General features: G+C 38.1%; 1 protein-coding gene across 1 annotated transcript; it reads right to left on the reverse strand.

Moving 5' to 3' along the window:
• Positions 1-4,716: 4,716 nt before the first annotated feature.
• Positions 4,717-21,058, reverse strand: LOC139717101 (ADAMTS-like protein 5). The gene is made up of 12 exons (XM_071628607.1): positions 21,032-21,058; positions 20,103-20,278; positions 18,921-18,996; positions 15,878-15,983; positions 12,238-12,365; positions 10,881-11,004; positions 10,145-10,231; positions 8,260-8,423; positions 7,643-7,811; positions 6,558-6,692; positions 5,599-5,661; positions 4,717-5,117 (listed from the first exon to the last, which is right to left on the reverse strand). The coding sequence occupies exons 1-12, from the start codon at positions 21,056-21,058 to the stop codon at positions 4,798-4,800; spliced, it is 1,575 nt and encodes a 524-aa protein (XP_071484708.1). The 3' UTR covers positions 4,717-4,797.
• Positions 21,059-23,417: the final 2,359 nt, after the last annotated feature.

The raw sequence follows: 23,417 nt of genomic DNA on the forward strand, positions 1-23,417 counted from the left end.
AATATACGATTCTCTTCATGCAGTAAACTAGCACAATTGATTATGGCTATGCTGAATATACAACTCTTCGATGATTTCTTAATTATTTAAGTTGCTGTTTTAATTCTTCTTGGTCTGTAAGTACAGTCAATGTACAATGAAAGTGTCCTTCAAAAGTTGCAACAGAAAAATTTGAGTGTGCCATAAAATTATCCCTGCTTTGATTTTAATTTTAGGAGCAGATTAATTTACCTCTGATTGGACATTGCATTGTTGTTGAGAATTATTGAATTCAGTACTAATTAATGAACTAATATGTCCAATGTGACATACCAAGAGATGATTAGGCAAAAATGTCATCGTTGTAGATAAGGTCTACTAGTTTTTTAAAAGTAGTGTTTTGTAAACTAGCAGTGGCAAGTGTTTTGTGAACCTTTTACTCTGATTTTCTGCCTTTTCCATCCAATATCACCATAGAGTATATTTGCCAAAATAAATGTATGATACATGCTGGCACTTCTAACCCCTCTCGAGATATAACTGAGGATGATTCATAGTTACAGTGTACATGAATGGTAAAACATTTTAGCACATTGGTATCAGAAACTACAGCCACTGTCTTTGAAAGAGTGTATCGACATTATATCTCTATACAAAGTTTAGTCTTGCATTGTATGTGTGGTGCTGTGGGTTTCTTTAACGTATTACTATATTTCTCTTGTGTACTATCATCATAAGTACTCATTGTTATATCTTGTCAACTTTAGTGTACTCGGAGGTAATTATAGCAAAGCAGTAGGTGTGTGGTCTGAAACTAAAAAAATCAATCCAGTATCTGGAATGTATATATATATGAATGGAAATTCATGCTTTAATCAATCAAATGAAATGCCCTGAAAGGACATACAGCGATGTATAATTATATACCATTTTTTTATGAAGAATGCAAGATTTGCAATTTGTGATTGCTGCAACACCAAACTGTGAACTTACTTGATCTTCAGGTAATTGATATATTGTGTAAAATAATCACACTAAACACAGACAGTAATGATATTCTATGGACAACATACTTACATAATTTATTTCAAAAAACAGCTGATGTGAATTTATTATAGAGAGCATATTATTTACACTTGCCATGACACTATTGATACAAATCAAGTGAAAAAAGTAATGTGTAAGCTGCGGAATTACACAGATACACATGTCATTGATACTGCACGGGATGCATTGTTCAAGGCAAATACATACCAATGATCCAGGTTATACAGTGATTATGCACGATAGATTTTGAGTCTTTCATTCAAAAGAAGGTTGTGTGGGGAATAAATGAATTGCTTTTATGAACATAAGACATTGAATATATCACAATGAAAAATCACTTGCTACTCAGAATTATGTGTGTACAGAAAAAAAAATTATATATCAAGATGTGAATTCTATTTTTTCTGAAGATCACAAAGATCTACCTCCAATGAAATGCGCTCACCTCATGTATTGTTTTTTTTTTTTTCTAGTCTGTTCTCAGAAAGTCTTTCACATAAAAAGGCACTCTGAATTCCATTGAATGTTGAAAAATGCAATGAAAGTGACTTTCTAGTAATTGAGTTCATGGTTTCAAAGGTAGATTATTACTAGCAGTCTGATTCATGGAATGGTTGGAAGCCATAGGTGTGGAGCAAGTAGGCAATGGTACTTTTATTATGTAATATTCACACCCCACTTTGATGAAGAGTAACATACGGTCTTAGATGGAATCCTATAAAACCTGCATCACTTAGCCATGAGAACAGTCATACATTAAGAATTTCCACATTACACGAAGGCTTAACTAGCTTGTTAACCATGTTGAATGTATGGTATGAATGATACAACCATTTGTACAATCATTAGCAGTTACTGTTGTAATTAATTTGGCCATAATACTCAAAGTCACAGTCTAGGCTTATTTAAATCTGATTCGTGCTTTATGAACAGGAAAAATTCATGTTTTGGGAAGTGATGCACGAAATCTTGTTGTTTTCTCTCAGTGAAAATAGATTTTACCGTGTCAATTTATTGACATGAAACTAAAGCCAAATAATGTGTAAGTGAATTACGATCTACAGTGATGAATGCTAAAAGACAGTTCATATATCTTTGTCATTCAGGAGTGAGAAAACTGGATTTGGAAGTCCAGACAGAGACGTTTACCTTTGTTTTTATTGTTCTTCTATAATGAACAGTACTGGTCTTTCAGTGGTATAATATACTGAGTGAATACCAGCCGCCTTGAGAATGCACTGCACTGTATAACACAAGTGTGTGCTACGGTGGTCGACAGTGTTGAGCATAAGTGTAAAGACGGGCCAAATCTAGCTGGAAGTTTATGACTGTAGTTTCCTCACCCGTGGTGTGTAAGTTTTGTGAGCAATTGCCTTTTAGAGATTACTTTTAATGTCTCTAGGATAAAGTAATAAGTTACATGATTCATTTCCCAGAAGGTCCACTACATAGCACTAGCACAATATCAACATAATATTATATTAAATGGGTTAGTCAAATACCGGTTAGTGATTGGCTAAACACAGTCACGTGATGGAGGCACATTGGTTATGTTCGCCCATGGGCAGAACATTTTTGTAATGTTCTCCCATGGAAAAACATTTTCTCGTAACAAATAACAAACGATACCAAACGATTGAACGATCATATTTTTCACGCAATCGATGGGATAAATTTGCCTATACCATACAATGTGAAAAAGCAGATGACCGATTATTGTAATGCGTACGAAAGTGTGATAATTTGACTAACCCATATAATATAGCACATGATGACTCTTGTTGTCGGGAACATGTACCAAACATTAAACCCTTCGGGTGGAACATTCGGTATGTTCCCTCCCCCGCCAGTCACCATCTATACACCCGTATGTTGGACAGCGCTAGAATTAGGTCATTCACCCCCAATGAAACATCTGAATTCTTTGTAATTCATGTGATGTTTAATGTAAATTTATGTGGTTTTTGCCAATACACAGTGGATTATTTGTGAAACATTTATGATGATGTTCGTGTATAATTGTTTGAAAGACTGTCGGTAAACTATAAAGGACAGTGGTCCGTGAACAAGAACTTGTCTTGTTCTATATACTATCGCATATACTGCAGTACTGAAGGGTTTTCAGAGACACATGTATTTTTTTTTTTAAGTTTTACTGTGGAATTCGAGCCTTGCATTCTCCAGTAACGATGTGTCAAGAGTGATTTAGGAGTTTTATTTTCAATCAGGTTGGATTTCAAGTCTTGCATAATTATGCAAAATTATAAATGAATTACCAAACGTGAAGCGGATAGGCCTACGGTAGTAGCCCTACATGTCCATCTGGTTGTTGTATCATGACAGTGTAGATATTGATCATTTATTGCCTTATAATTGTAATGTCTTTTCTTCTTTATATTGACAATTACATTTCATATGGATTGTACTTTTTGATCTGTACTTTCTGAATCCACAATCTCACCTTAAATTTTGCAATGTTTGATTCTTATGATAATAAATGGCATGTTGAATCATCGTATACAAACTTTTTGTTTGCTTTTGCGTGACTTGTTTGTGTCAAAACATTCATTTTTCAAGAAACAGAATTCATTATGTTGCCAAGGAGTGTTGAACATGATTGATTTGACAGTAATCTGTCCATCTTAGAAAAATATAATCGTAATACGTAGGCGTATTTACATAGGTACACACACGTAGGCCTGCATACTTTGCTTAGGCCTTCACATCGGAATACTAGTGTGTATAAACATATACTTTACATACTTATACTGGCATTCATATAATATTTTCTGCATGCTGTATAGCCAACAATAACAGCGAGTACTTATATTATGAATACAAATATCAACGACATCTTTTAATATGGTTTTGATAAAAGCAATAATCATTTGAAATAACTTTATATGGTAACAATATCACAGACCAATGGTTGAACTCTGCTCTAACTGTCGTGCGAAATACAGTACATCAGGCACGGGGCATTCCACATAAATACGGGTACATTTGTATAAAGATCAAACAGTTTTAGAAACGGTATGCATGTAGCGTCCAGGAAACACGCTGATGTATAAGTTGGAGTTTTTCCTTTCTTGTCCTCACATCGATGTACAATGTATTGCTTAGGATCAGCAGGGAGAGATCAGTTTGTGGCACTGCTTTCAGTGCTGTGGTCATCGAGGATTACTTACAGACGTGTGACAAGTATCATCAGCGGAATCCGCAAGTGGAGAGGGTGTGACCGGACAGGCACGTGACTATAAAGCAGGTGAAATGTGTGGTTTGTCGGGACGCGAGCCCAGTTTACTGTAAAACAATATTTTCGCGGCATGGAATTTTTGCGAATTGGAGCCGACGGCCTTTTTCCCGGCATGAAATTTTCGCGAATTGCCTCTAACATTCAATGACTGCATATAGTGTAGACAAAAACTTTCGCTTGCACTTTAATTTCGCGAATCTTGGCTCTCGCGAAATTCGCGAAATTAAAATGCACGCGAACATTCCTCGTTTTACAGTACTCTCTATTCCCTTTTCACATCATCCTAGTGACTTCCGGTCAGTGCAGCATCTTATTCGCTGACCCCAACTTCGATCTCGTGAATTTCAGGTCTTCCGTTTGTGAGTGACAACAATTCCCGCAGTAAGCTGCGATCACGTATAACCAGTCCACTCTAATCCACGCTAATCCCACAACTGTTCTCATTGATACTCTCGTACGAAAAGAGAGCGAAAATTTTATAAAGTTTGTATTTCCAGAGGGGTGTATTATTTGCCTCACGTGTACTTGGCACACAGCTTTTGTTCCCTGGACTGTAGACGATCCCACGATTCTCGCAGTCTTGGTTTATATTTCACCACCATGTCCTCCGGCTCGAGTACCAGTCTACTCTCGCCTGTCTCCGGGCTACTCACCCGGCTACCTGTTACAATGTACCGACCTCCCGTCCGTAGCTTGGGACAGGGGCAAGCATTGGGGACCCATAGATACTCTCGGTGGTTCAGGTGGATGTTGTTTTTGAAGGTCACCTCGATGTCGACATCGTAGCGCGTTTCCCCGCCGATGGTGGACTGGTCGACGACGTCGACTAGGAGAGCTTGGAAGGTACAGGAAATCGTTCTGTTAGTTTTGCTACGTCTCAGACTGGAGTTACAGTCTTTATTTTTGAAACGAAATATGAAATACATTGATTGGAGTGTTCACAAGAAAACATGACACAACCCATCTCTCATAAATCAGATAAAGTTCCAACAAACGCAAACAGAAAAACTGACCAGAATGAATATTATTTATTTGTGGAAAAATTCCAACAAAATTCCAACAAAGATTCCAACAAAATTCCAACAAGGAAGTAAAGTAATCGATTCTAACGGACGTATTCCTGTTATTTCAGTGAAGTTGATTTCCATAGCAAATACCATCTCCTGGAACTGGGAATTTACAAAGACAAATGTAATCGTCATAATCCTAATCAATATATTGTTTTGTTTTTGCTGTTGTGTCTAACAGAGGGGAACACAAAATTAATACATATGGAACTTGAATAAAAGTCCAACACAAATGTGAAAGTGACTTACCAAATGACCCCCTGCAGAAGTGTTTTGCTCGACCTTTCACTCGTTTACATTTACCGCATTTTTCTGTCGAGGATGATGAAAGACGAAAACACATAAGAAAATTGTTCACAAATAACTAACTCTGAATAATGAATAGTCTAAGGTAGTGTCGCAATTTGCGACCTCGCAATAATCAGAATCAATGGACTGGACTTTATTTACAGAAAGTCGACTTTGTATTTCAGTAACATAACATACAATGCGTATTACTTGATTTCCTTAATAGCTGATAGTATTTACAACACTGAAGTGGTTTTGTAACTTAGGGTGATGATCATGTTTCGTAAAGGGCGTGGAATGGGGAAGGGGTGGGGTTTGTGTTTATTACTGAAAGGAAATAGAGCTTTCTATTGACTACTGATAATTTTCGACGTTTTGATAAAACAACTACTGTACGACGTCCTCCCGATAGCCTCTTCCTACCTCTACCACCTAAAAAGAAAGAAATATAAGTATCGAGAAAAAAACAAACAGAAAATATTCACAAATACATGTATTCTCTTTGCTCCGGTTTTCCGTCTCTGTGGTCTGATTGCCACAATGTACCTCTGCCCTTGTCTTTTTTTTCTCACCATTAGCGGAACAACGAGTCTGTATTTGTTCTGAGTTTTCATTTTCGTTCACACAGCGTTTTTTTCTTCAGACATCAAAAGAACCAAGGGCTCAGACTTAACCTTGCGTGTTAACATTTATTGAATTTCCCCTAATTTGTCTACCACTTTGTATTCATTACAGTAGCATCCGGAGTCTTATGTTATTAAGATTGGTAGACTACAATGTTTGTTTTACGCGAAGTTTCCATTAATCAATGACACTGCAATTCTTATGGGATTACGGAGTTTAATAGAAAACTTGAAAATTTGAGATACATTGTATCATAAGTATATCTGTTATGTTTTTCTGCAAAAGACATGACTCACGTTTCTTCGATTTCTTTCTGTCCTTCTTGTTTTTGTCTTTGTTATTGCTGCTTTCGATATTCTTTGACGTTTGTTGATTGTCTGCAGGCGACTGTGCATGACCGAGGTAAGGCGTTACCGGTTTCTTTCGGGGCTCTGTTGGATCGAGAAGAGAGCTCCAAATTTAAGACAGGAGTTACAAGAATGTCGACGGGTAATAGTCATCTTGGCACATATTATTCAATATTTTATCCTTCGTCATAGGATAGGGAGTAGATGACAGCCGGCTATGAAAAAGGCAGGGAGACGGAGTATTTGGATAAGTGAGCTATAGTTATCTCGTCTAGTACCTTTTTGATTTGGCTCAGCAAATCCATGATGTAGAGGATGTTTAATTATAAGGGTCGAAAGGCTGATTTAGAATAATTATGAAATGAGTGTAGGAGATGGAAGGCATATGAAATAGAGAATGAACCTGAAATTCTAAATATCTAATCGGAGAATTTATCGAATACGAAAAAAAGAGTGACATGGAATTGGAAACGAATATCGAAAAGGAAGAGAACTTTACATAGCCTATATTTGACTTTAAAAATGAAACCAGACTGAAAACGGACAATAAATATGATAATTATAGAGGCAATGAGGAACAAAATAGGACACTGTGGAGCAGCATGTGATATGGGAGAAGTGGGCATGGTACTGTACTATTAGGGTAGAAAGAGAAGAGAAATAGTGAGAACTTCTTTGTCAATAATCGAAAACAAGACTATCACCGCCTTCAGAGTGAGCGCTCGCATAAAAATCTCTTCAATAATCGTTGTTTTTATTGCTGTTATTTTAGTGATTGTCTATCGCACACTACCGTGAATATAATCATCGGCATGTACTGATCTCATCCTTTCCACTTTTTTTTTCAGATACGAAAATAAAGGTCTGAGCTTTTTTTTTTTTTTTGAATAATCATCTAGTGTCTCTTTTTCAATTCTGTCACGCACAATTAAACAGTGGTTCAAGTCGCTAATCGTACTGTAAAAGCTATGTAATTCCGACAAAGACGCAGCGATACAATTGGCAGAGGTCTTAGGGAGACTACGGATACATACCTATGGCGCCGAATTTCCTCTTTTCAGGAGAGTTTGCCAAGCCTGGCATAAAAGGCAGCATTTGGATTTCATTGTTGTAGTTGACGCTGTTTTTTTCCGTCTCCGTCTTTCCTTTCGGCGGCAGGAAGTACTCAAATTCAACTCCAGGATTCCGCTCTCGGAAGATTATCTGTCAGTGTTTAAGGGCAAAAATTAGGGTGAGGATATATACTATGATCCGTTTCAGCTGTAGACAAGAATGCTAATAAAGCTAAGTACTCTCCGAACATGCATCGTGTTTTGTTCAAAGCACGTTACTAAAAAGTCAGTACTTTCATGCATTGTTTCGAAAACATTTTCCTTGCGTTTGCAACCTCGATGTCTCGTTAAACAATGTATTGTTGTGGATAAGCATTGTTCTTCTAGTCAGCCAGTGAAGCAACATAATTATAGTTTGCAGGCACTCGTTAGCTTGGCTCATTTTCCACGCTTGGGAAAGGGTATAGAGAGACAAATTCTATGAGAAAGGCCGCACAGACCTTTAAAGAATAGGGAAAAAAGAAGAAGAAGAAGAAGAAGAAAATTTCTCATTCCAAAGTTTTGATAGATTGAAATAATACTCAGTACAAGTTTCTTACCAAAACGTTGACAGGTTTGTCAAGCGGACCCGCTGCTACCACATTCTCCAGTCCGTTGCTCCCTCTTTCGTAGCGAAATGACGTACCGGCTGCCTGGTAGTCTCCCGGCCAGCTGATTGACCAGTCCCCGTTCAAAATGAAGTTATTCTCCTCGTCTTCAAGAGCTTTAGGTGAGTTTGAATTGGAAGGAGATACATTGTAGACGCTACTTTATTTAGATGAGCGAGTGCTGTGAAGGTTAACCAGTTGTTATGAACTTAGGAACCATGACAACAACATTTCTCACATGTTGCACTGTATATTGAACTTTTGCACATTTCATTGCTTCAGGTGACATAAAGGCGGTTAAGCTTTGTTTTGTAGTTGTGGGTAAACTTGTAGGTTTGATAAGGTCATTTGGACCCGGTTTAATTTCTCGAGGAGAGGATTAAGATGGGAACTGGAGAAATGTTGTAAGTGACCTCCAGACTTGCATCCAATCTGTTGTCGATCTTTCGTGGTAATCATGTGATTCAAAAGGATTACATTGCACTTCCAAGGAGTTAAGGACAGACAGTTCGTCTCATTCTATCAGTTAACATTCCTGACAATGGTGTAACATATATTTCAGATTACAGCTTGAAATTGTCCACATCAGCTCAGGATCTAGTAGAATACAATGTTTGTATAATTGATATCTAGTGAATCATCACTGCCTTACAATAATATTATTAATACGAGCTGTAAATTTGTTATGATTTTCATTTCAAGAATTTTTAAGGAAAAAAGATAATGGGATCAAATATTGAATTAAGCAAGCAGAAGGAGTCGCATTGCCAAAGTGCTCGGAATGCGACATACTTGGCGTACAGTCAGAATAGATGGTGGTAATAAAGAGCCACGGACTAGATGTGTCCATATTTTCTGTTGAATAAATGCATACAGGTATGCACTTTCACATGAGATATCTCCATATGGATTCCTTATTCTTAAGAGATGACGGTAGAAAAATAAGATACAAATTCGTAATGACTTTACAATTCTTGAATTGTTTACCGAATCTCGGGTGTAAGACCGGAGCAGTTTCAATAAACAAATCAATAAATAGAGGCATTAAGAATAACAGCATATAGGCCTGCGATCAGACTGTTAAAGCGAGGAACGGTTATCGTGCGGTATATGACACCACCTGTTCGATTTCATCGCTTTAACTCGTTTTGACATTTCTGTAAAGTTTATTTTAAACTATGTTTGATTTTCTCGTCAACCCTGCACTCGACTGATTACAAGGTCTGCCACCTGTTACTGGACTGAAATCATGTTCTTGATCGTTAACGTTCCACTCATAAATGCAATAGATTGAGTCATATGTGAACTTCACAACTAACACCTCGCCTCATCACCTTCAATCTTTGAAGTTTTGACCCTTAAATTCAATCAATATGTTTTCATATCATGTTGCATGCACATGCCGTATACGTCACAGACAAAATAATGTAGTGCATGTTGAAATAATACATCAAACCTTCGTTTTGCTGCATGGACATGCTGGATATATTTATATAAGCATGAATTCAAGCATTTTACTATAAGGTAAAGCACGTTTAACTACCAGCATTATGAGCCTACGTGTGTAGTGGTGTCTATTGATGCTATGGAGAATTTTACTCTATTTATATAAAGTCAAATTGATTTTGAATGTACGTTCACAAGGCTGTTCACAATTATTTTCAAATTCATGGATATGTTCCCCCTGTAAAGAACTTACTTGGTAACAAGCTATACCTCTACATGCTCAATACCTGGAATGCACAATGAACACATTAGTTTTTGCTATGTCGTGCAACGCTCAAGTAAACCTTATTAAACTTCGATCATTTAAAGGAAAAAGTGCTTGATTGATTACCTATGTAATTCAGACCACTCCTGTCTTTTATCCTGATGTTTGTAGCTCCTGCAGGTATTGAAGCAATCTTGCTGTAGGTGTGATAACCTGAAGGGGCAGAAAGATTCGTACTGGTATTGCTGTCATGACGATCATAATTGTGCATTTGCGCAGTAGTATCTAAGCAAAAAGTAATACATTATACAAGTACACAATAACATAATTATTCACCTCAGCGTGGTGTTTTGCATAATGTATCATCGAAGCCTATGATTTTATTGTGACCCGACCCCGCAACACAAAAACGTGGTTTTACTCACTTGGATGTTATGCTGCAACAGAATATCTTTTCAAGGGATTTTCGCTGAGTACGTGAAAGTTCAAAGTGCACATTTATTGTGGCGGAGGAGTTTTAGTGAATGATAGACCCACTGGAGTGGGGGCCTGAGTGAGTGTACGCGAGTATATTCCTCCGTACATACATCGTGATCAAAATCTGATATTTATAGGAGAACCATACGCACCTTGTTTATAAAGCCGGTGAATTGAAAAACACCTTAAAAGTAACGTTTGCTTGTTTTATCTCTTGTTGGCCTACTTCACAAAATTAAAGGTACCTGCTTCAAAAGATATGGGTTATAGTGGATATTAGTGAGAATATCGTCTTCGGGAAAATTTCACGGGAATTCAGCTGGTGTAAAAGAAAATGGTTCTTGTATTTCAAAGACTAAAAGGGCATTTTGAGGGGTATCCGTACCTCTGACAGGATAAGCATCTGTGTAGATTTTTCTCACGTAGCCACACGTATCGTTGCGACCTCCACAAACCCCACATACATCAAGTGTTCGATTAGAGTACAAATCTCCGTCGCATCCTACTTTCTGAGAAAAAGAGAACAAAGCCGTAATATAGACAAACATAAAAAAGATATTTTCAGTTTCTTCTATTCTCACACAACAATATCATTCCTTACACACGACATATTGGCGCATATGGACGCATTGAGGCAAAAAATTGAGACAAACATCTCAACGCCAAACCTATTGAAGACGTAAACATACCATCCTTTGGGGCTAAACATAAGCTTCACTCTACATTATGAGACTACATGTTTGCCAAACAAGCATAAAAGAGAACAACAAACAAACTGTAAAATGGAAATGCAACTCGAGGAAAAATAATAATATACTGGCTTGCAGTTGTATAGATATGAAATTTGGGCTGTTCTCACGATTTTACAATAAATGCAGAGAACGAAATTTTCATAATCTCAAGAGACAGGCCACGGGGATATAGCCGCAATGTAAGCATGTCATGTCATCACAGGTTTGTCATTAATTAGCATTTGTGCCTGCATGGAAAGGTCAAAGGTTAAGGGAAAACCGAAATATTTTGCCGTAAATCCGTCGACGCCGTATTCCTTTGGTAACAATATTTCCAGCACTTTGGATGCATTAAGCGGTAAATAAATGGTCATCTGAGGGAAATAAAAATGTATTTTATACATCGTTTTTGTGTCGTAACTTCTGTGGACCACATAAGATTGACAAAAATGACAGTACTCTCACTCGCTCTCGAAGGAGTCATTCCCTTGGAACATTAATCTCATTTTATGTGATTATTTTCCCCCAAACGATATTATGTCTCATAGAGAAAGGCGGTGAGAGGGGAGAAGTCACAAGGCGTAGAACTGTTTAATACCACACCATCAGTCGTTATTGAGGTTAAAAAGCAATTCACCAAAAAAAAAAATACTATTTTCTCTAATGATGGTAAACGATGCATTGCCACATTATAATCTTGAAAATGATGAAGCCAAGGAAGTAAAACTCCTTGGTGTGCCATTGATCTCCTCGGTTACTGGATTGGACCAACCGTACATAGAGACAGTACTACGGGACTAAATAACTGCAAACGCTGACATGTGCTTCCATGTTTGTTTTCGAAGTATAGAGTTTACTGTAAAACAACAACCCTTCATCGTTTGACACTTCGAACCCATCGAAACTGATCTACTCGAGTCGAAACCAACACTCATGTAAATCACTGTAGACGGAGATATTTACGGAAACTAAAATAGTGCCACTGAATGTTTTATTATTATGCACACTTACAACACATTTACCAGCGATGCACATGTCTTGATCCGTAAATCGGCAACGCGTCCCATCGAGTACTCTTCCAAATGTGTACATGTATGCTCCATCAGACGTGTGGCATACCAGCTCACATTCCCCTTGAGCTGTGTAGTGGAGAAAAAAAACCATCCATATACGGTAATTGCCTGTACATTAGATCACTTGTAATTTTTAGATCATCATACTGTTGACATTAGCTAGTATGAGTATCGAAATAAAGCAAAATAGTCTTGGACATAAAATTATGGTATTAATCAGTAAGCCTTTACTTTATCAAAATGCTGAATCACCGTCACCGAGATGATCTTAACAGATTGTTAATCATTCCTATTAATTCATTTCAGGTATCAAGGCCATCGCAAGCTGATTTCACAAAGCATTTTTGGACTGTGTGTCGTGACATTCAGTACTATCTATACTTGTCACATTTTTTGAATTAATTTTTTTTCCCAATGGCGCGGATAAAAACGGCTATGATAGTGATAGCAATAACTACCAGTCTTGTTGCACAGAGTTCATTTTGACGATCGAATTCAGGAAATATCAATCAATAATATGAAGAATTTATGAGAAAGTCACTGCTTATACTCTTATATCTATCATCATTATATAAATGCAATCCTCAACAGGGAAAAGGCATAGCAGAAAGCAAAATGATAATTTTCCGTGATTTAGCTCACGTCAGTGCTACATGCATTCCTTTGATATCTTAGAATACCACACAGAGAGAAAAAATATGCCAAAAGAATGTGGGCGGTTCGGAACTAGAAACATTGCTTTCACGTTCTAATTTCGAAATAATGACATTAGTTTTAATGGAAGCAAAGGAATTGACAAGGATAAATGGGCTTGAGTGGTAACTGAGCTCTGGAGATTTACATTATGGCTTTTTAATGGAGTCGAAAATCAAGTCAAATGCCACAAAGTACGACAGACTCTGGGCGGTCCAGCTGAATTTGGATGAAAAAAAAAAATGTCGAGATTGAAGAATTTTTTCATGTCATTATTGAAATGTGAATGTTTGATGGAAATACGGCAGTTGTGTAGCCAGTGTGGATCATAAGAAATCCGATCTTATTACCAACATGCTTGTAATGATTACAGTGTATGAACTTTTGCCTGTTGTCATGAGTTTGACGAGTGACGCCAACTTACTTGTAACCATGGCAACAGGGTTCAATGTGAGTATAATTCATGACAATACGAAGTCTGTATAACAAAAAATTTTGGAAACATATCGTACAACTGAAAACTGTTGGAAGCATATCGCATAACTGAAAAATTTTGGAAGTATATAAGACGAACATTGATTGAAAACCAATCAAAGGACTGATTTTCTCAACAGCGTGTCGAAAGTTCATGTACACGTCACGAGCTCGGCACCCACGAGTCACACAGCCCACGGGCTATAGACACTGTAAACAAGGCCCACGAGCTATAAGGTCTACACGCTAGACACTGGGTAAATAAGGTTCATGAGCTCGGCACTAGGCTTACAAGGCCCTGGAGCTTGACACTAGGAAAAAAACAAAACAACAACAACCACAACAACAACAACAACAACAACAACAACAACAAACAAACAAACAAAACAACACAGGTCCACTAGACCGGCATTACATCAGGGGGCTTTACGCAGTGGGGGTCTCATGGACACCCTTTTCCCAGTGTCGAGCTCATGGGCCTTATCTGTCTAGTGTCCAACTCCTGATCCTGTTTTGTGTCTAGCTATAAGTGGGCCTGTTTCACTCGGTGTCTAGCTAGCTCGTGGGCTGTATGACTCGTGGGTGTTGAGTTCGTGGGATGACCCCGAAAGTTCATTCTGCAATGAGTTCATGACCTTCCAGTGTGTGTACACCGGGATTGAGAAGAATGAGAATCAATCTTGATTGATCACTTCCTACCTTCAGTTCTTTTTAGTTTGCGTTTTGGTCTAGTACCTAACGTCTTTTGAAAAGAACAAGGAAGCAATTTACTGCATGCCTCCTTAAAAGACATGATAGTATCGTGAAATCCGGCTTAAACATATGTCCCTGTTTTCCGGCATGTGTGATAGATTTGTATTTACTTTTCGCACGGGGCCACGGGAAGTATATAAATCTTCTTTTCTCTTGTACTATAATAACATACTCATGTCATGGCTTTTACCCACTTGGTGAAATAAACCCACAAGGCATGTCGACCAGTATTTGCGCCTATAATGTGGATCACCTATTAATGCGTTAAATACCTAATTTAAAGAGCAAAATGTGGACTGTTATCCAGCTTTATGTGTGTGTGTGTGTGTGTGTGTGTGTTTAACTCTTTTCTATCAATAATATCGTATTTGAACATGTGTTTGGTGTGTGTGTGTTTTTTATTTAGTTTGTGAGTCTAGCTAGGGATATTTCCCACTTATTTCGACCATGTTCTACCTGCGCGCCAATTAATCTACACTGTTGCACACTTTTGTGCAATGGCAAGCTATGTTCAGTGCAGACATTTCCCAAATGGACGTTAGCGACAAAACAGCTGCATTTGACTTGTATGATTTTGTTGTTCGTGGGACTCCAACGCCTCGATTTCAGCTAATTTGAAATATTACTTCCTTCCGCTTGCCAAAATAAAGTGACATAGAAATAATAAACCAAGGGAGATGACGCTGGTACATCTCCCACGTAACCCGAGTTCCGGGTGATTTAGGATGCGCACAAGAAAGGCCGTTTCGCTGTTGACTCAACACACTCGCGCCGTGTCAGGCGTGACTTCTGTGTAAATAAGATTTTACATCTAAAATTCATTCATGCGGTCTTTTTATTTTTTCATTGCGGGTGACTGGAGGTTCACAATGCTGCATAAATGCCACGAATAATACATTGAACTGGGCAACTTGTATGTGTTCAGCAATTTGGAAAGGAGACTAAACAGTGTGTGTTTATTTACGTTTAATCAACAATGAGCATATGAGGTTGTCTGTTGATGGTGAGAATATGACAATCTACTTGAAGGTTTTTTTGTTAAAGCTGAAATCAAAATTATCTAAGGGAAGACTGTAAAATTCACACAAAGTGAGTACCTCCATACCCGAAATTTGGAACTGAATTCAAATTGTTCATCATTCGACCTGGCTGTAGGGTGTGATCAGTTGGCAAAATATCCGAAACTCTTTTATATCAAACAGGTAACTCTCCTTGCAACATCAGCTAGGAGTACAACTCATACAGCGTGGATGAAAAATAACCTTGTTGACAGTTAGGGCCTATGCCAGATATGCCTATTATACATTGCATATAGGCCTAATTCTACTAAGTCAGTGGCGGATCCAGAAGGGGAAAAAGAAATAAAAAGAAAAAAATGAAATGAAACCCGGAAGTGCCACCAGAAATATTAGTCACGCCCCCCCCCCTTTTACAGAATTCCTGGATCCGCCCCTGTAAGTATACTGTCAAATTGATATCAGGGGACTTTGCTAGACTGCTACACTTGCTTCTTGTCTCGTCAATACTGAAACGTTTTGTGTAGTAGTGAAAGACTGTCATTGAGAGAAGGAACATTTCTTTAGGAAATTGGACTCGGTTTTTCTGACTCCTGGATAACATAGGTTGTATGGTATAAAATTGAAAGGATCGATGCTTACAGTTGTAGACGGGCAGCCACTCTCGGATTAGCCTATCCCTCGAGTCCTTCACATTGAACACAGAGCACTGGACGGACCGGTAGTCTAGGGCACCATATGGACAATCCTGAGCCAATGCACGGAGGGAAGATCGGAGGAAGAGAAAATCTCAATAATGGCAATTATCAAATTATTGTCCCCGCCGAACGAGTTCGAGCAGGGGACTATGAAACGGGCTCCGTACGTGTGTGTGTCCGTGTGTCTGTCTGTCCGTCCGTCCGTCTGTCTGTCTGTCTGTGCGTCCGTGTGTGATCAAAATGTTCAATTTGCTACTTCTCTGTCATTTATGAGCCAATTTTAATTCTGTTTGCTTTATATGATAGCACTACATGGGAGCTTTGAAACTTCTACACAGAATTTCAGTTGTGACCTTTGACCTTGACCTTTGACCTATATTGTACATTTTGCTTCAAAATGCTACTCCTTCGCCATTTCTAACCCGATTTCGATTCCGTTTGCTTTATGTGATGGCACTAGGTGAGGGCTTCAAAACTTCTACACAGAATTTTGACCTTTGACTTCTTTGACCTTTGACCTTGATTTTTGACCTATATTGTACATTGGCTACAAAATGCTACTCCTTCGCCATTTCTAACCCGATTTCGATTCCGTTTGCTTTATGTGATGGCACTAGGTGAGGGCTTCAAAACTTCTACACAGAATTTTGACCTTTGACTTCTTTGACCTTTGACCTTGATTTTTGACCTATATTGTACATTGGCTACAAAATGCTACTCCTTCGCCATTTCTAACCCGATTTCGATTCCGTTTGCTTTATGTGATGGCACTAGGTGAGGGCTTCAAAACTTCTACACAGAATTTTGACCTTTGACTTCTTTGACCTTTGACCTTGATTTTTGACCTATATTGTACATTGGCTACAAAATGCTACTCCTTCGCCATTTCTAACCCGATTTCGATTCCGTTTGCTTTTTGTGATGGCACTAGGTGAGGGCTTCAAAACTTCTACACAGAATTTTGACCTTTGACTTCTTTGACCTTTGACCTTGATTTTTGACCTATATTGTACATTGGCTACAAAATGCTACTCCTTCGCCATTTCTAACCCGATTTCGATTCCGTTTGCTTTATGTGATGGCACTTGGTGAGGGCTTCAAAACTTCTACACATAATTTTGACCTTTGACTTCTTTGACCTTTGACCTTGATTTTTGACCTATATTGTACATTGGCTACAAAATGCTACTCCTTCGCCATTTCTAACCCGATTTCGATTCCGTTTGCTTTATGTGATGGCACTAGGTGAGGGCTTCAAAACTTCTACACAGAATTTTGACCTTTGACTTCTTTGACCTTTGACCTTGATTTTTGACCTATATTGTACATTGGCTACAAAATGCTACTCCTTCGCCATTTCTAACCCGATTTCGATTCCGTTTGCTTTTTGTGATGGCACTAGGTGAGGGCTTCAAAATTTCTACACAGAATTTTGACCTTTGACTTCTTTGACCTTTGACCTTGATTTTTTACCGATATTGTACATTTTGCTACTAAATGCTACTTCCGACGGGGACATATTTTACGCACCGCGTAATTTCTACTTTTCCTTCTTAAGAAGACGATGTGACAGCAATGAGGGTGATATGGATTCATTGGCAACAGAGACGCTTCTATACTGTGTTATCATTAATCTTTTAACAGTGTCTAAAGCACCGAGACATCTATTGTTTCCAGTGATGAACGCATTGTGATGGTTCGAGCTCATATTTTCTTGTTGATTACTGTCTCATCCACCATCAGACTGGTCCTATATATCAAAGTGATGTGAAACACGGATACATTTTCAAATTTTATGTTAAACATTTCAGAATGTGATTATTTAGATACCAATGACCATGGCCTTGATGACCACATATAAGGTTAATGAAGTGTTCACTATTTATATAGCTATCGAGGAGATCACAGTCTCGTGTTACTTCGGTGGTGGAAATCAGGATAATGAAGGAACATACTGTCATTTTTTTTTCCTTTGGATTTTCGATGTTTAACATCGTGCCCAAGTATATATTCTGCATATTCTGATATCCACCTGTACTTCTAAGGTGATTTTATGCGAGAAAGATTATGTCACTATCATAGTTAACTATGTTTATTCAACAGCAACCCTGAACAACTCGAGAATCATGGAGCATTAACTTCGTTCATTCAATGCAATAACATTTAAAGGTCCTGTTTACCTTTGGGAGCAGTGATTTAAAAAAATGTTCAAGATATCACTTTTGATGCATATGTGTAGGTCAGTTGTATCACAAAACATCCTACCAGATAAAAGTTTTGCAATAAAGCCTAAAATATAAGGAGATATCGCTGTTTTTCCTATTAAACCAATTACTGTAGACGGTTTAGTCTGGAAGCATTTTTATCATAACTATTGTTCACATTTTGTATATTTAACAATACTTAAAATTGATTATACTGGATCAAATTTTTACATTGGTTGTATCCATCTCTAACTCACATTTTAAAACTATTTTGAAGCACTAATAATGGGTTTTTTTTTTCATTTGCAAATGGTAAATCATGCCTTTAAGATGCTTCACTACCAGGATATTACAATCCAAGGTTTGTCCTCTCCAGAATAGAAAACTTATCTCCTTTGTTCGTATGTTAGCTATTTTTGAGCAAATTTGTGCTATTCACTCCTTCTGTGTCATTTTTTTTTCTCTCAGAAATAACTTGGGCATGCAAATGCTCATGGAATTGTACAATATGTTAATGAAATCACTAATTATTGTAAATTCTTCACAGTGATGACCAGAAACAGAACAATATTCCGACAGAAAGAGGTTATTCCAATTTCAGTTTCGATTTAGATATTCCAATTTCGAATCAGAAGATAACAAATTTTCCTTCACCGAAGAGGATATACTATTTCTACATAAGAACAGTGATAATTGTGCACTGTTAGGAGAAATTATAACTTAAGGAAAGACAATAAAAACTTTTTTGAAGTCCGTGACATCCTGCAGGTAAGATGATGTTACCTTGGTGTTACATGATCTGTATTCTCGGCTTGATCCGGGACAGGCCAATGCTCTTGTCATGTATCGCATCGGAATCCTAGAAAAATGACCAAAGAAGATCGCAGAATGACAAATGAAATGATATAATGTTCTGTTTCATTTATAAATAGCTTAAATGGAATAGATATCATCATTAATTACCAAGAAGAGACTCAAAGTTACGAAACGGTAATCCTTAATGACAGTCCTTCGGTAAAGATAATTGAAATCCACTCCAATGGCAACAGCAATGATACAGCAACGTTTTCTATGTTTCGAAAGTTCACTTATTTTAGTAAGTACTTTGCACCCGTTGGAACTATCGGCAAGTGAACCCAATTGCATGACAAGAAGACAAAGATATCGAATAAGAAATAAAATCAAGTGGAGTCCGGTATAAGTCATCAGGTTACATCTACTTTCATATGAGTGCATCATATTTCTCCAGAGAAATCAAGTGAAAGAGGAAGAATGATAAAGACAAAGTTTTGAGCCATATCTCGTGGATCTCAGTCTTCCCCCTGAACTCTTAAGGGAAGAAAACATTTTTCTATTCCACTTCGACGACGCTTCCTGAACCTCAGACTAGACAACAAAGTGGCATTATACGATAAGACGCAACTGTTTTTACTTGAAGCACTCTCGTCTTTTATCCTTCCTATTCACTGTCTTTTATATTTCCTTTCGTTTCAAATTTCTATTACTCCTCTCCTCCCCGTCCTTTTCCCACTATAACTACTTCTTTCTTTTACCCTCATCTTACTTATTGGTTCTTTTACCCCCTGTTCTTCCTGATAGTATATCATCCTCATTCTTCTTCCATCAATTATACCGCTTGTGTTCTTCCTCTCTGTTCCTTATTGTTAAAGATCGCATTATTACATCGATTGCAAAGATTTGTCGCTGTGTAGATCTCACATATTAATTCACGTACAGTTATGATAACGTTCCGGCTGTCTGAAACGCTTGGAAAATGCATGCGTGAAAATAATGTAATCATGCTCCGTGCAGCTGTTTTACAAACAAGTTCACCGTAGGAGGTTATAGCGCTACTATACTACATGTAATATTTGCAATCTGCTCGATAGCAGGTATGCCAGAGTAGACCCCATTAAGTGTTGATCTGCGGGAAATCGGCCAAGAGATTGGGTGTGTAATCAGTACCTGCTCATGCAGTGCCGAGTTCGGAAGGACGATCCGCCACCACACGTCCTAGAACACGCTGACCATCCTCCCCACGACGACCACACACTCGCCGTCAATGACCTCCTCGCTCGATGTCGCCTCAGCGTCAGTGTCCTGGATACACTGATTAGACCTGGTGAAGGTTTATCGTCGGACTGAAAGACAAACAAACGATGAACAAAAACACATTTGATTCATTCACACTCACACTTTGCAACAATGGCTCATGGAGATTTATTGCCTTTATTTATCACTTTGAGATGATCATGATGCTGAACGACGATAATGATGGATATCTCTTTGTATAGCCATGTACCAAACGGCAAATCATCAACATGGTTCCCGGTTACATCGTGTACACCAGGGCCAAACCATGAGGTCTGAGTGAGACCTGTCAGTGTTTCCGACGAAGAACGACCTTTGACCTTCATTTCACCTCTATCATTTTCACTGACCAAATGTCTGTCTAAGTTGTATTGCTATCCCTCTGTCAAATTTCATGACACTTGGGCATTCATATTGGTGACGTGGATGGATTATATTATCTATACATTTTCTATAAAGCACAACTACAGTGACATTTAACATTGACATTTGAACATTCATGCCACCTGGAGCGCTGTACGTGAATTTGAGGAAGTATAATAATATTACCCTGTCCTTCCCACCATTACACTATCACAGGACATTCCCAGCTGATGTCATCATAGTTGGCATTTTTTTTTCTCACAAAAAGTTCAATGGCCTGCAAACTTTGACCGTGAATCTTGGTTAAATTCCCGAAAAATGTGATCAGCTCATGTACACCTCATACAGCTAACCTACCAAGGCAAAGAATCTAGAAAATCCACCAACGGGTGGTATGGACGAACAAAACGTTGGACAGATGGACAGCTAGCAAACGATACCTTTCGCACCCGTCGGGGCGGAGGCATATCGCTGCTCACTGATACTTTGCAGTGTTGTACGCTAGGTACGTCCCAAGTTTGAAAGTCATAAGTGCATTTAAATCGTCTATGTAGGCCTATTTTATGTCTCATGGGGTATATTTTCACATTGTGTGACAGCTTGTGCTACATTAGAAATTGTGCAGAAGTATTTTATAGATCGAAGTACGTACATGTTTGTATATGATATCTTAGAAGACTCTTATTTGTCTAATTGATCGAATTCCTTCGAATTCTATTATTCAGATTTCTTGATTACACTATAAAAGTGCATATACCTTCTCATAGTCTTCGCCCCTTGCTGACAGAATGAATAGCAGACATAGAAGAGTGCAGACGAGAGCCCGACTGCCGCCCCTTGGTCCAAGGAATTTGTCCATCTATGCTCTGGCAAAAGAACACAAACAAATATTTTCAGTGATAAACAATTGAGGAAAATAAAGACAGGAAACAGGCGGACTATAGCATTGTGGATTATGCAGTTTGGGGTTGATTAGTTAACCGTAACAAATCCTGAACACAAGGAAAGAAAAACACCGACACTTGCTCTTCTCTGCATTGGAAATTGATTGGTTTGATAATTGACAATGTTTTGCACTCTTAGAAATTACAGAGATGGGACCATTGAGGGTTTTGGAAGACGAGGGCGTCCTAAGATCTTAATATTTACTATGATTGACACGTAATGTACAAATAAAAATAACCTCAGTACTGCTGCGTCCTTGTCTCATTCTATTTGTTTCATTTGCATTATTTTCACTACGCTTGGAATTGAGCTCGCATTAGAAAAGAGAAAGAAATAGAAAAAAAAAATCTTGGCCTTAAAACTGTTTGCTTTTTGGAGTCTTTTGTGTTGTATTATGAGAAGAAAAGACGCTCATGGGCTCAAGATTAATCGTGTTTGACGTTTACGCAAACTTAAGGTGCAAATGCTTCCGTGGCTATAGGTTTTCTCAAGGAAGTATTACATCAATTGCAGACTGTCACGTTTTAACTCGCACGTGCAAATACACATGCTAGGGAGCTTGATATTATTACGTAGAAATTTTTACTCTACGTGAAAACGATCTTGTAATTCCTGTTAAAGAATACCAAAAAAGGAACTTATTAACTACCGCTGCGAAGACAGAAACCGCTCTAGCTCCACCATGTTATTCTATCCTGTGACACACACTTGCCCTATCAGACTCACGGAAAAGCTCAATATCAGAAACTTGCAAACCATTAAGCAATACTCATAGTCAACAGAAAATAGGAAACGTGTGAATACAACTCTTGTGATTTCATCAGATTGCATTAAAGAGAGAAACACTGACAGGACATTCAACAGCTGGGCAGAAGCGTTTCTCCACCCACATACAACCTGTGTTGTCCCCTCTAGTCCAAATTCTATTTTTGGTTGGTCTGTCTGAGTTATAGTTAAATGGCTGGCTTGATTTGAGAACTATATAATTATTCTGACTTCGTTTGTGACCCCGAGTTTTCGCAATGAGGGAGAGGTGTGAGGAGAGCCTGTATAAGTCAATGACACCAATTAACACGGGGGCAATGAATGAAAAAAGTCGATAGGATTAAAAAAAAATAAGAAAGGAAGAGAAAAAAAATCGTGGACAAATGTCACTTTGCTTGGGAAAAGGACTCATGTCTATACTTTCGTTCCATACTGGTGTTTGAAAAATCGCTGAGAAACGGATTACTGTAATTCAGGGGTGAAAAGGACTTGGCCGGTAATTCAAACCATCTTGATAAACCTTATCCAGGGAGTATACTAAGGGTTTGTAGAGGGGTGTATATAGAGGGACGGTACATCTGGTTCCCCGCTCTTTGTATGTATTGCCTGTGAGTGTGTTTGAGTGCCTGAATTCTAGGCCTACAAGACTCCAGGTAGTATTCAGCTTTCAGGTCAGTAGATTAAAGACAAATTTGTGAGATATACCTATACTCTCACTCGCATACATTACTTTTATTAGATGGCATAGATAGTGATACATGTCACACTGCTGGATGGCAATTTACAGACTCCTCTCTTTAGACTGAATAAAAAGACAGGTGTTCCTAGGAAAAGACGAAAGTATCATTTCATTACGATTGCATGTTATCAAAACTGGAGAAGAAGAATTTGTATCTTTACATAGATTGCAGCCATCATGGAGATACAAGAAAAGACGCATATATTGGATCGATAGACAGATAAATGAATAGATCTATCGATATATCAATCGATAGAGATAGATAGATAGATAGTTAGATAGATAGATAAATGGATGGATAGCTAGTGTTGGATCGAATGATGAGCCTTTAATTACAAGAATTCGCTCGACATAACGCGACAGCTTGTTAAAGAGTA

The sequence above is a fragment of the Diadema antillarum genome, unplaced genomic scaffold (assembly GCF_040938485.1).
Source record: "Diadema antillarum isolate AM-2024a unplaced genomic scaffold, OU_Dant_1.0 scf00000071, whole genome shotgun sequence".
Classification (NCBI taxonomy): domain Eukaryota; kingdom Metazoa; phylum Echinodermata; class Echinoidea; order Diadematoida; family Diadematidae; genus Diadema; species Diadema antillarum.

Bases quoted from the DNA above. Each gene is read 5' to 3' on its own strand.
- LOC139717101 (XM_071628607.1), bottom strand. From the start codon at position 21,058: ATGCCTCCGCCCCGACGGGTGCGAAAG. The intron at 12,366-15,877 runs GTAAGCATCGAT...TCCACTACACAG, and splicing joins GTGGCTGCCCGTCTACAACT to CTCAAGGGGAATGTGAGCTG. The intron at 8,424-10,144 runs GTAATCAATCAA...ACTCACCTAAAG, and splicing joins GAGTGGTCTGAATTACATAG to CTCTTGAAGACGAGGAGAAT.